The 13,620-nt window shown below is 39.9% G+C and overlaps 1 protein-coding gene across 4 annotated transcripts in view; it reads right to left on the minus strand.

Annotated features, from left to right (window-relative positions):
* Positions 1–658: 658 nt before the first annotated feature.
* The window catches only part of TRPS1 (transcriptional repressor GATA binding 1), a 280,066-nt gene continuing 267,104 nt past the window's right edge, over positions 659–13,620 (minus strand). For 3 of the 4 annotated variants that reach the window (XM_081326199.1, XM_081326197.1, XM_081326198.1), the window contains one exon: positions 659–8,847. In XM_081326199.1, the coding sequence (XP_081182325.1) occupies positions 7,786–8,847 (1,062 nt within the window). In that variant the 3' untranslated portion in view covers positions 659–7,785. The remainder of the gene's footprint in view (positions 8,848–13,620) is intronic. The other variant, XM_081326200.1, reaches the window with a different exon arrangement.

The raw sequence follows: 13,620 nt of genomic DNA on the forward strand, positions 1-13,620 counted from the left end.
GCAGCTCTGTCATCTGCAGATCTGATAATCATCCCTTCAACCTCTTTTCATTAATACAAATGTTGACTAATAGAGGGCTCAGGATGGAACCCTGTTGCATCCAACTTCATATAGTCTCCTAACTGATGTGGAACCACTTCTGATTATTCTCTGACTATGGCCATAGATCAAATTAGGAGTCTATCTATGACTTATCACCTAACCCAGGGGTAGGCAACCTTGGCTCTTTTATGACTCGTAGACTTCAACTCCCGGAATTCTGAGAGTTGAAGTCATGAATCATAAAAGAGTCAAGGTTGCCTACCCCTGACCTAACCCATATTTTACAATATTATTGATAGGAGTTATTATGCAAAATATCTATTCTGGGAGTAGCTGCTACCATGGCAATGGGTCCCTCCAAGATAAGACCTTTTAGGAGACAGGCATTACAACGGTCCTTTATACCTTCACGTTTGATGTAAAATGAGGAAAATGAAAAAAAAGAAAAAAGAACATGCCCATTTGTCTAGAGAAGAACAATCTCTGAATTCTGTTGCTGTGTGGACATTCTTTTTTCCCTCCCACTATTAAAAGACATATATCGCTGTATTGCAATTTCAGTGCTGTCATTCATTATTAAAAATAAGATGCCACACTTTTTTTTATAACTGGTGGTAAAACTTTATTATTCAAGTTTAGATGTAACAGACATCTTTTGCTGCCTGAAGAATTGTTTGCATAAGAAATACACCAGGAACACGGTTGTGAATAGAAATGAACATGCAATATGAAGACTGGGGTGGGAGGGAGAGAGGGAAGAGGACGTCAGGGAAGCAGAAACAGAAAACACAAACAAAAGCAAAATACTGTTCTATTGTATAGGATAGAGCAGTGATGAGCATTCTAGATTCAGACCTACATTAAAAAAAATATTCTCGGAAATATCTGAAACATCCATAGTTACAATAAAGTCAGCAATATTCTGAGATGGGCTTAATCCAGGAAATCAGAATATGCTTAGAAAAGGAAAGAAGCATTCACTCCATGAATCTAGTGTGGGCAGAGGATTTTAGGTACCTTTAAGAGTAGAATAAGGAGAGAAGGAGGGGGTATTTGTGGAGTATTTATGCCATGGGCACAATCTATTGAAGTTCTGCTAGTTTATCCTAGCTCAGTTTCCATTCAATTTAATGACGCTCATACAGTCAAATGGTGTATCTTTGTGTATCATTTTAACTAGTGCTATGGAGAAGTTTGTAACTTGGCTTTTCTGTTTGAAGTATCTTTGTAATCTCTGGCATTTGTGGAAAGATGAGACCGCCAGGCTGTAACAATGGGTTGCGGTAGCTGAGAACACAATGTTTTCTTGACAATTTTGCATCTAAGCACAGAGAGGTTTAGTCTGCATCATGGTCTCACTGCTTCTGATTTTTAGGTAATTCACCTCATTCAGATAGGCTTTCCCCCTCTCTACGGTATTTATTACCATAGTTGTCTCCTTGAAAGTGGTTATTAAATCATCTTGCATATAATCCTTTTAAAAGAAAATTATGGATACAATTATTTCCTATGGTGTATTTAGAACCCTACATATCCAAGTGATCTTCTAGGGCAGGGGTAGGCAACCTCGGCTCTTTTATGACTCATGGACTTCAACTCCCAGAATTTGGAATTCTTCCCCTGTTCTAGGGGAAGAAAAGGTGCTTTGTAAGCAAAAGAAGCCTTTTCCAAACTTCAATGAGGTTTTTGAGAGCTTTAGTTCTAGCACATCTAGAGGACACCAGGTTCATGAAAGGTGTTTGAGAGAGTCTGTATCCTATAAATCAGAATGAAAACTGCACTGAAGAAGATTGACTGTGTCTCCTCACTTCATGGAAAAAGTGGAAGAATAAATCCTTTTCAAACTGGACAAGATATGCCACACTGATAGGAAATGAGCAAATATTCAAAACCTTTGGCTTATCAATAATTAAAACTGGGTATAACCAGGTGTAAGAAATCCTGATAAAACAACCTCTTGGAAAAAAAGGGGCATGGGAATGAGATTTATTTATTGTTAGTTGGTCCTGCACTTAGACCGTATTATGTCTTTGTCTGTCTTCTGTTTATGTGTATTTGTGTTTGTGTGGGTGTGTATATGAATACAAATGATACTGGGCTCAGTTGTTCCTTCCAATACCTATAAAGTCCTTGGAATCTCTTTCACTGCATACTTAGAGCTCATCAAACATCTTATTAGTCCAAATATTTATTTTAATTTTTGGCTGATAAAGTGACAGCTGTTATCATTCAACTGTTTAGACATGAAAATTGGTTGCTGAGAAGAAAAAAGGAATTTCCATTAATTGGGTAGCTATTGGGGAAAATATTTCCACTTTAAGCCTTCACTTTGCTTTTTTATTCAGATGTTAAACATGCAATATTTGGTCAATTGAACCAGATAGTTGGAATCATAATTACCAAGATCAAACATGCCAAATGTAGTGCTGAACTTTTTTGTCCTTTATATATTTCAAGGTATTCTATAGTCTATAATTTGTCAAATGTGTGGATGGTCACTTCTGGTCTCTCAACTATAGACCATGTTTAATGGCGATAGAAAACTAAACATAAAACTGTGCAGAAGGTCATCATCATAACTTAGTTTCATAAAAGAGACAGGAGTGACAATCCAACCTATTCTTTTGGGTGCCTTATAGATCTTCTAAAGCAAAATAAAAGAATGTTAATGGATCTCCCTATCATTTTCAATGAATAGGGTGCTTCTGTCATCGTCATTCATTATTGAACTACTTTTTTCAGAATGAGACCCTATTTAGGCATAATGAAGTTCAAACAGACTGAAATGAAACTTAGCTATGATAGCAATTATAGAATCAGAGGACTGGAAGGGACCTTGGAAGTCTTCTAGTCCAAGCCACCGCCTAAGGCAGGAGACCTTATACTATTCTGGACAAATGATTGTCCAATCTTTTCTTGAAAACCTCCAGTGATGGAGCACCCACACCTCTGGGAGGCAATCTGTTCCACTGATTAATCTTTCTGTCAGAAAATTTCTCCTTAGTTCCAGGTTGGTTCTCTCTTTGATGAGCTTCTACTCATTGCTTCTTGCCTTATTTTGCTCTGGAAGATTCAGGGACTTCCTAGAACAGTTTTAATACAACAAGGAGGATGTAATGAGAAGAAACAGAAGGGAAAGTCTACTGGCATAAAGCATGAGGACAGGTTAAATAAAATAAGAAAATAATATGTATGTAGCATTGTTTTCCTCCAAAGGTTTCTAAAAAATGCATCTTAACCCTACATAATATATTAGAAGGGACGTGGGTAAAAAAAAATAGTGCTGGTGCGTAGGAATAATGTGTAGAACATCTAAGCCCCCATTCCGCCCAAAAATCTATCAGTTTAGACAGGTTGGATCAGGCTATTTAATATTTTAATTAAAAAAAAACATACAAAGGTTATGCATTACAACCGACATATTGTTCCATCTCACAATAACAAATCTATTTTTGTGCAAAAGCATCTGAATCTTTTTAGATGGTAGCAGCATTTCAAACTGCCCTAGTCTGCATCCAGCATTAGTGGCCCGCTGTTAAGATAAGCAATATAAAAGGTCTTAGATTCTATTCAGCTCAAGACTTTTCACTTTAAAACAGCTTCTCTTTCAGGAGTGATTCCATGGGTGGCAAATTAAATCCATAGCTGGAAGAGGTCATTTTAGGACAGTCAAAATCATTCTAGGATGGCCAAAATTTAAGTATTGATAACATATAGATAGCCCAGTATGATACTTAATTAGGCTAAGTTATTTATTTTTAAATTAAGCTGAAATGGAATTTCAATTCTGTCAGTGCCTTTGCAATATTTCCCTAGGAGCGATACAATGTGGGATGCATTGTTTTTTGAACAGTTAGAACACTAATAGCATGTATTCCTTGTATGTTCACGAAGATAAATTTAGGAACATTTTAAATGACAATTGAACATGCAATGAAAAACCTGAAGGAAGCATATTGCAGTGGGCCACCATCAGCAATACCCCCCCACTTTTTAATGACATGTCCTGATTAGACTGCAGTTATGTACTGTTGATTTTCCTAGAATGAAATGCATATTTTATAGCCTTTTTTAAAAAAAAATGCCTTGTAATGCTCATTTCATTTCCTATTATGGATTTAAATATACATTTAGGTTTAAATAGTTGCCTTTTTAAAAAAAAACAGTGAAATTGTGATTCAGATTAATTTGGGGTATTTTAATTTTTGGCTCACAATCCAATATAATTTCTATTGTTAATGAAACAAGAACAAATTGAAAAAAAGAAGATGTATTTCAAACCATGCCACTGTCATACGTGTTGGAGAAGAAAAATGATATATACTTCAAGGTCCTAAAGTAGATGGTTTTCAGAAAGAATGTGGAAAGCTATTCTTTCTTGACTGTATATATAAGCAACATCCGTGGCCTTTTAGTGGTCTAATAATCCCAGATAGATACTAAAAATGTATAACAAACTTAGCGCTTGAAAAATTGTTATACATATTGGCTTGATAGGACATATTGGCTTGGTTCAGAGCAATATGCAATTATAGTTGAAAAAAGGGTACAAGAAAAGATCCTGTAGCCTTGGTATCAAATAATAGACTCACTTTAATTAAGTGGAGAAATTACTTTCATCACAAGTTCCCTACATAGGCTCTAAAAAAAACTGCCAAGGTCAGCCAGATCTCTGGTGACCAGCTATATGAATGTCATTCAGGCAGATTGAGGTTTCCTGCTGTTTGCTTTCAATATAAATTTTAGAGGCATAGTCATGGGTAATTGCTAGCATCATGGAGTTTGCAATTCATGGCAGGTCAAATTACCATCCATGTTTTGCAAACTGTGGATAGTAAGTACCATTTGGTAGTGATATGTTGTGAATGCCCTATTTTTGTTTTCCAAAAGGTGGTTGAATTTCAGAACCAGATGGATCCCAGTAATTGGCTCAGCCAATCTCACTGTACACATGTTGTACTTTGATAATAAAGGTTCATTCATTCATTTACCCTTTATAATGACTACACATGATACAATCCTCTGCAGGAATTTATGTCACTGTGTTCAATGAAGCTTTTATTCCTTAGTATGTACATTTAAAACTATACCCTTAGCCATTGTATTCAGGGACTAAATGGGAAGTTAAATTGAGACAAGAGTTAAACAAGGCCCCATTTACTTTCTACAAATCGAGCCCCTAGCAAATAAGTGCTAGTTTGATTCTAGTCTTGTAACTCTCCATTTTATCTTGCCATATAAATTTAAATGCTCATTTTCTAGATTAGGAAATGATGGATCTAAATCACTTTAAGGGTAGTTTTAATTGAGAATAATAGCATGGAAGTGGGCTCAGAAGAAGGATCTTCGACGTAATATCCTGTCTTGGAGATCTACCCTGGAAACCCCTAGAAAAAAAATTCAAAAAATAAAGAGAGGGGTGGGAAAGAAGAATGGAATATCATACATTTTAATCTTCATTCGCAGTGACATTTAGGAACCAATTATACTCCACAACCGCAAGAGACGAAGACCGTGCAATGCAAAAAAATAAAATAAAAATAAAGCCCCAGCGCAACAAAAACAAGAAAACATGAAGCGATGGTGTAATATGGTAAAAATGGAGTGCAACGCTAGTACAGAATGCAATTAGAAACTTGTGTGCCAAGGAGTCAGATGGCACCTCTTGACATAATCTCTGAAATGTTTCAGCTGAAACATAGACAAAGCAATAAAAAGAGGATATATGTTTATCATTTTAAGCATAACAATGTGAGTTAAGATCTTAAGAATACAAAAAGTACTTGGAATGAATAGTGCTACTCTTTTTCTTCCTCCTAAGTAGGCATAAAAATATTTTCATTTCCTTCTTCGTCTTCTTCTTCTTCTTCTTCTTCTCCCCCAAATATCATTATTATCAACAAAGTCCATTCATTTCATGTTACCGTTTACAATTTTAATGCACACACACACGCGCACAAATCAAAGATACCTACTGCAATAGAAAGTTGCTTCATTACCTTGTTTGCTACATTTGCAAATGTAAACAGAGCGAGGCTGAGCCAGCGCTGAATCTTATGCATGATGGAATATCTTTGTTGCATACGTACACTGTAGAAAATAATTATTCAATATGTCAGGCACCATTATTTGAAATGTAATACATTAATATTTACTAGAAAAATAAGTTTTTTTCCTATTTGTTCTCCCAACTTCTTAAATGAAATAAGTTAATCTGACAGTACATCCAGTAGCTTGTAATATCTCTTGTATATCCCTTTAAGAAAATAAGAACAACAACAACCAGAGGACTGCCTGGGCCAAGATAGTGAAACTGAATTGAAGTCCACCCTTTGTAGATTCTTTCACCATCTGTGAAGGTTTGTCTAACAGCACCTTGAACCAATGACTGAATATTTAGTTATTTAGCCCTATTTCCCTGAGCAGTTATGCTGAGGAGCTTTCCCTTCATGGAATAATTTTACAAAAGGTTTATTATTATTATCGTCATTATTATCTTGCTCTCAAAAATATTAAAAATAAGATTGGCCATGAAGGCAAACACTACCAAAAGCCGGAGTTAAGTCTCGTGAAGCAATTGACCACTGCATATAAACAATCTAAGGACTTCTGGGAAAAATCAGTCCCACACACTACCTGGAGCAAAATTGAGAGAACAGTTAGTCAAACATTAATACTATGAATATCAAGTCCGTAAAGTAGCTTTCATATAAGGGAGAAGTCAGAAAACAAGAGTACTTTTCCTATATTTTGGCCAAAGCATCTTACATCCACAATCTCCTGAGACATAGTTTGCAATCCCCAGATCGACTCGTGAGCTGAATTTCAGTGAATCTCTTTATAAAGGACTTTCTCACCACCTTTAAAATTTAAGAAGCAGCCTGGAATGAAGGTCTTCTTGGCATAAAAGGTCATATTCTGAGACTCCCGTAATTTTTACTTCCATCTTTCCTGAGAATTCGTAATTTACTTGACTTCGGAGTGAAAGGGAAGGAACAGATGTTGCATAAGGACTGCTCCTGCTGCTCTAGACCTCAAAAAGATTGAAGAGCTCTGTGGTAGGGATCCAACAACAGCTACCCACTGGCTTAGACAAGAGACAATTGAAAAAACAAAACAAAACAAAGAGAAGCCCTACTGCCTCCAGATTGTAGAAATGCTGTTGCAGGAGGATGTTCTAATAAGGCCAAAGTGAACCCAAATGGAAAAAAAAATACTACTAGATTTCTGGGCATCAGTTTATTTAACAAGTCCATTTCACTATACAATGTGCATATGTGTACTGTACACCTGCTTCAGCATTATACATCTTTGCATTCTAGCCAGCTATGTTTCTTGTACAGGAACAAAAGCATTATTTGTCTGGTTAAGTTTTGCAAAGAGACCTTCCCTGATATAGTGTCTTTTGTATAGATTTCTTTCTTTTTTTCTTTCTTATTTATTTATATATATATATATATGTATATATATATTTTGCAGGATGGGTCCCGAGTGATTGATTCCTTACCCCTCCCCCATTCCAGCTGCCATCCTTTTTTTTAATAATTGTCTTTCTTAAGAACTTTTAGTTTGCTTGTATGAAGCAAAAGGAGGGAAGAATAAAAGATTGTATATTGGATAAGGCATGCTTGCTATATGAAGTGCTTAAGACATTACAAGCTATTGAATTCCCATCAAGGAAACCTATTTCTGTTTAATTGTGCTAAGTGCTAAGGTTTTTTATTTTATTTATTTTATTTAATTTTACTCTTTCGGTTTGCCATTCGTTTCCGGTTGTGCATTGTTCTTATGTAGGCCCCTCTGGATGTGAGTGGTGAAGTCATACTTGTCCGTGCAAAAATATTGGCATATGCTGCATTGAAAAGGTCCACTGTCACCATGGCAACTCATATGCAAGGCATACATCACTTCATCCAGAAAGACAATGCCACAGTGCACACACTTGGTTGATAGATCATCTTGAGTACTTCGGTCAACTTTCTCGATTTTAACTACATTCAAGGAACCTTCATTTTTTACATTTGATGCTGTTTTAGCTTTCTCCTTAGAGGCACCATTTGCAGTCGCCCCAGGTCTGGAATGTTTTATCGCCAAATCTAGAGGAATGTCATTGTCAGATCCAACAGCTGAAAAATGAGGAGGCAGATTAAAGGTGGGATAAGGCACATAGTTTTGGCAAGGATTTGGTAGGCCAGGCACATGACTCAAGTAGTGTGGATTCCCAGGAACGGAAAGCTTATATTTACTCCAGAATCTCAGCCAATCAGCTTCACTTTGAAACTCATTGTGTACAAACGGGAGTCCAAAAAGTGGGTACTGGTACTTCTCAATCGGACTTCCAGGTGGTGAATAGTTTAGATGTTTAGCAGGTCTCATGTATTTCTCTATTGGACTGCCTCTCTCTGAGCTTCCTTTTCCTTCTGATATGGAGGAACTATTGCCTGGGTCTCCAGAACTTTCCTGAGGACTTTTTATCTGAATGTGCAAAGGTTGCATCCTTTTATGAATATCCAGAGATTGGCCAACCAGTATTGACTGAGGAGTGGAATGGCTTTTAGTCAATGAACCCTGGGCTTCATATTTACTTAGGCTGGGAAGCTGGATTTCTCTCTGATGACCTTCTGTTAAATGATCTTCTGACCTCCTGTCTAATGGGCTGCCGTTGACTTGTTCCTCGCTGTTCCCTCTCTGTTGTTTGTTTAGCTGCTCAGCCTGAAGTGCCTCTGGGTTAAGGCGTTTTCTTGTCCTTCGCCTAATGATCTGCTCACCGTTGTTCTGCTTAATGATGTTTAAAGGCCTGGGAGTCTGCATATAAAACACAATAACATCATCATCAATAAAAAGAGCAATGCTAAGCAAAGCTTTGCAAAACTGTTCATGCAAATCCCCTGATATACTTAAGAGTTCAGTTCAGTCCAATGCAGCCATTCAGGGGAACTGTTTTAAGAAAGGCTTTATTTGGAAGGAAGATGCAAGGGCAGTGAAGCACAGGAAGCTGACTCCCTAATTTTTAATAATTAAAATATGTCACGTGTTGCATTTTGAATCCCTTTAGTTGGCATCAAAGTGAATGTCATTATCTTCATATAACAACCTTGAAAGTGGTAAGGCACTATCAGTGTTGTCCTTAGAATGGAAAATTCATGATCACTTTCATATGGGTATCAAGCCTGTTTCACTGATTGGATGCTTTATGAAACCATCAAGGTTGTGAAGGAAGGAAATGTATAAGAAAAGGGAAGCAGAAAGGAAGAAACTTATATGGATATATAACTCATTGCAAATTGTATAGTTTCTTCAATGAGGTATGACCTATGTTTCTTTGTCCTTCTTTATATCTCCTATCATATTTATTTATAACAATTTTCATTTATTTATAACCATTTGAGGGCATGATCAACTTGAAAAACAATATACAAAGGAACTAAGAGTGTGATCAATAAACTCTGTAACAACTTGAAATAATCAAATATGCTAATATGTAAATAAAACCCACTTTACACAGCTATTCTTTTATCTCCCAATCTGCCTCCTTCATCCACCTCTGCCATCCTCTCTGCTTGTTAAGCTGTATTCAATTACAATTGTCAATCAGAAAAAAATATCCTTATGATTTAGATGCAAGATAAGAAATGATTGTCTGTGCAGAGTCCAACATGGGATACATAATTGTGACATTATCAGATTCTTTGGCAACAGCCTATACCAAAATTCATTCTTTCCTAACTATGATTCTCAAAGTTCTCTTTAGCAGGATTTATTGATAAATGAAATAGTGTTTCAAGAGGTCTACTGATCTACTGTTTTCAAATTAGAATACCATGTTTCCTTGAAAGTAAACCCTACTCCAAAAGTAAGCTCCAGCTGATTTTTTGGGGGTGGGGGTAAGTAACCCTACCCCGAAAGTAAGCCCTAGCGTGGGGTGGGGCGAGTCGGCCCAGATCTTCTGTGTGACCACCGGAGCTCCCCACCACCACCAGCCTGCCAGGGTCCTTCACCAGCTACTGTTGGCCCCGCCCTCTCCGTCCCACCATCTGCTTGCCTGCAACCGCAATGAACCAAACTCTCGACAAGCCCTGGCCTCCGCCTGCCCTGGCTGCTTGCCCTACTGCTGCTGGGACATTTTTTGGCCACGTTGGGTGCTGTGTGGCCACCAAGTGGTTGGCTGTGCTGCTTCTGGCCATACGGGGCTCTTTGTCCTCTTGGCTGCGTTACTCTGAGCTGCTCTGCTGGGCTGCTTCTGCCTGGAGCAGGGTGAGTCCACGCCTCTGCCTTTGGGCTGCTTAGCACCAGCCTCCACTCGATGCTGCAGGCACTGGGCTAAGGGCTGAATCTGGTGCTCTTCGGGCCCTGGCGGGCGATGCATCTCTCATACCAGCTGGGTGATTTTGGCCTCTACTGGCTGCTGCCGCCAGATCGCCTTCTGCCTGGTTGGCTAAGATATCTAAGATCTCGCGAGAAGTTAGAAAGTCTGATTGAACTTTTCTTTTTTTTGTCCCAGAAGGCTGAGAAACGAATGGAGAAACCCAATGTAGCTGAAAGGCAGGTTAGTAAAAAAAATGCTTGGGGGAGGCAAAAGCATCTGGATGGGGGGGCACGGCAACCTTACCCTGTGAGGCTTTGGCAGGTGTCTGGCAGGCAGAGGGAAGCAACTCCACCTCCCCCGCCACCTGCCTCGCCTCATTACTTCATGGTGGCAGTGGCAGCAGCCGGCCAGGCAGAAGGCGATCTGGTGGTAGAGGCCAAAAGCTCCCAGCCAGTGTGAGAGGTGCTGCGCCCGCCAGGACCCAAAGAGCGCCAGGTTCAGCCCTTATCCTGGTGCCTGCAGCACCGAGTAAGCGTGGAGGATGGTGCTAAGCAGCCCAAAGGCAGAGGCGTGGACTCGCCCCGCACCAGGCAGGAGCAGCCCAGCAGGCAATCCAGAGCAGCGTGGCCAGGAGGGCAAAGAGCCCCGTGAGGCCAGAAGTGAGAAGGCAGGGCAGGAAGAGGTTGGGGTTCATTGCAGCAGCAGGCAAGTAGACAGTGGGACGGAGAGGGTGGGGCTGGCAGTAGCTGGTTCCACCAACAGCCACTGGCAAAGGGTCCTGGCAGTCCAGCAGTGCTCCAGCAGTCGCACGGAAGATCTGGGCTGACTCGCCCCATGCCAGGCAGGAGCAGCTCAGCAGAGCAGCCCAGAGCAGCGTGGCCAGGAGGGCAAAGAGCCCTGAGAGGCCTGAAGAGTGCCAGGTTCAACCCTTAGCCCAGTCCCTGCAGTAGCCATGCAGGCTGGCACTCAGCAGCCTAAAGGCAGAGGGGTGGGCGCCATGGTTCCACCAGCGACTGCTGGTGAAGGGCCAGCAGCAGGGTGGCACTCCAGATCTGGGCCGGCTCGCACCACGCCAGGCTCAGTGCCCTTTCCGCCACCTCCCACCATGGTCGCACCAGTATCATACCTGGTCCGCCACCACACTCTCACTGCCACGTTGCTTCTCCACCCCACCCCCGCGTACTCGCGGCCTACTAGTACCGATACCGGCAAAAAGTAAACCCTCCCCAAAAGTAAAACCTAGTGCTTACTTCAGAGGCCCCCCCAAAAATGTTACTTCTGGGGAAACATGGTATATCCCTTTGAACATTACAGCAGAAACTTTCTGATTGTTTTTCTAATGGCCTTCTGACAGATGTGAGACTTCACAGCTGGCTATTTACATAACATTTTCTTGAATCTCTTATCAGTCTAGGATATAATTTTTATAGATATGAAGCAGACCTTGCTACCCATACACAGAATTACATTTGCATAACACAATACGCACTGGGACATATAGGAGAGAAAGAAGGTGTTCTGTGTAAATGTACAGGCAATCGCATACAAAGACGCACAGTCATAATAAGTGTCCTGTTCTCATGTTTTTGTTTATCATAGTCTCCGCATCACACAAAGGGGGAGTAGCAAATTTTCACATTAGAGGAAGAAAGATGTCATGATTATTACAACAACTCCAAGGATTATCTGACTATAGGAAAAATTCTGCCTGGTTTTCTGCATTTAAAGAAAATCACAGGCGAACCCTCAAGAGCCAGGGCAGCAAAAGATGTGTCTGAAGCTTAGTAAACAAACCTATTATTTTGTTGATATTGTAATAGAAAGAATAACAGAATACCAAAGTTGGAAGGGACTTTGGAGTTCTTCTAGTCAAACCCCTTGCTCACGCAGGAAGCCCTATACTATTTCAACAAATGGTTGTCCAGAAAGACTGGAAGTCCTACTCCTAATAAAGAGAGGGAAAGCTAAACTGTTAAGAGGAATGGATTGAGTATATCCAGAACAAATATGGGATTAAGAAGTTTCATGTAGTATTTGAATAAGTCTTCCTTTCTTTTTTTTTCTGTTTTTTTTATATATTCTATATTAATAGTGTTTGTAGTTATCCTATGTGAGCTAGAGAGTGATAGATTTTAGAGTCTATGGTTGTTAGCATATGGTTGTTTATGATTCTTTTTTTTGTTTTTTATACCTTGTACTTAGCTCTGGGAAGTCGGGGGGGGGGTGGGGAGGGGGGGAGGGGTAAGGAGGGAGGGATAGGGGAGGGGTAGGGGGGACTGTCAAAGATAAAATGTATGATAAAACTTTTCAATAAAAAAAAAATAAAGAGAGGGAAAGATAGAAGGTAAACTGGAATGTTCTGGTTCTCTGCAGAGAAGCCCCAGAGAAGAGGTAAACATATGCTCCTTATGGAAAGTATTGTTTGTTTGATTCTCTCTAGACCAGGGATAGGCAACCTTGGCTCTTTTATGACTCATGGACTTCAACTCCACAAGTCATAAAAGAGTCAAGGTTGTCTACCCCTACTCTAGGCAAAAAGAGGTGGCAACATGGTAACATTCATATTAACATTCAAGTTTGAAATCCATGAATATGAATAAAGGATTTTTCCAATGTTGCCAAAGTTTGTTTCTGTTTCTACAGCAGGGATTTGCTGATCTCATTTTTCCCTGGCACCCCAGTCATGACTCCATAATCAGATCCAAAATCTGCCTACGCACATCACAGAAGAGATTTGGGTGGGGGGGAGAATCCTGATGGATGCTCAGAAAGGATGGGACGACCCATTGCATTAGACAAAACCGAATAAAATAGAAAAATAGAGAGTAGCAGTTGAACCTTTAATTTCAATTGTTTTTCCCCCTGAAAATAAGCTCTGTCCCTATTTGCTGTTGTTTTTCAATTGCTAAACCATGTTGCAACCCCATGAACTACAGCATGACAACCTCCCCCCCCCCGTCTTCCACTGTCTCCAAGAGTCCTGTCCCTATTTACTGGGGTATAAATTCATCTATCGCAGGGGTCTCAAACTGCCGGCCCTACGGCTGGATGCGTCATGCCGAAACCACGGCCACCCCATTGCCAGCAATGGGGAAAAAGTGGTGATACGTTGCGACACGTCACGTGATGTTGCGGGTTTGACACCCCTGATCCTATTGGATATACATTCTTGATACTTTTTAAATGAAGAAACCTCTAGAATTTACATTCAATTACACTGACTTTCTTTCTGTTGCTAACTATGTAGCAAACTTCATGTTTAGCAACACCTT

This window comes from Vipera berus (assembly GCF_964194415.1).
Source record: "Vipera berus genome assembly, chromosome: 3".
NCBI lineage: Eukaryota > Metazoa > Chordata > Lepidosauria > Squamata > Viperidae > Vipera > Vipera berus.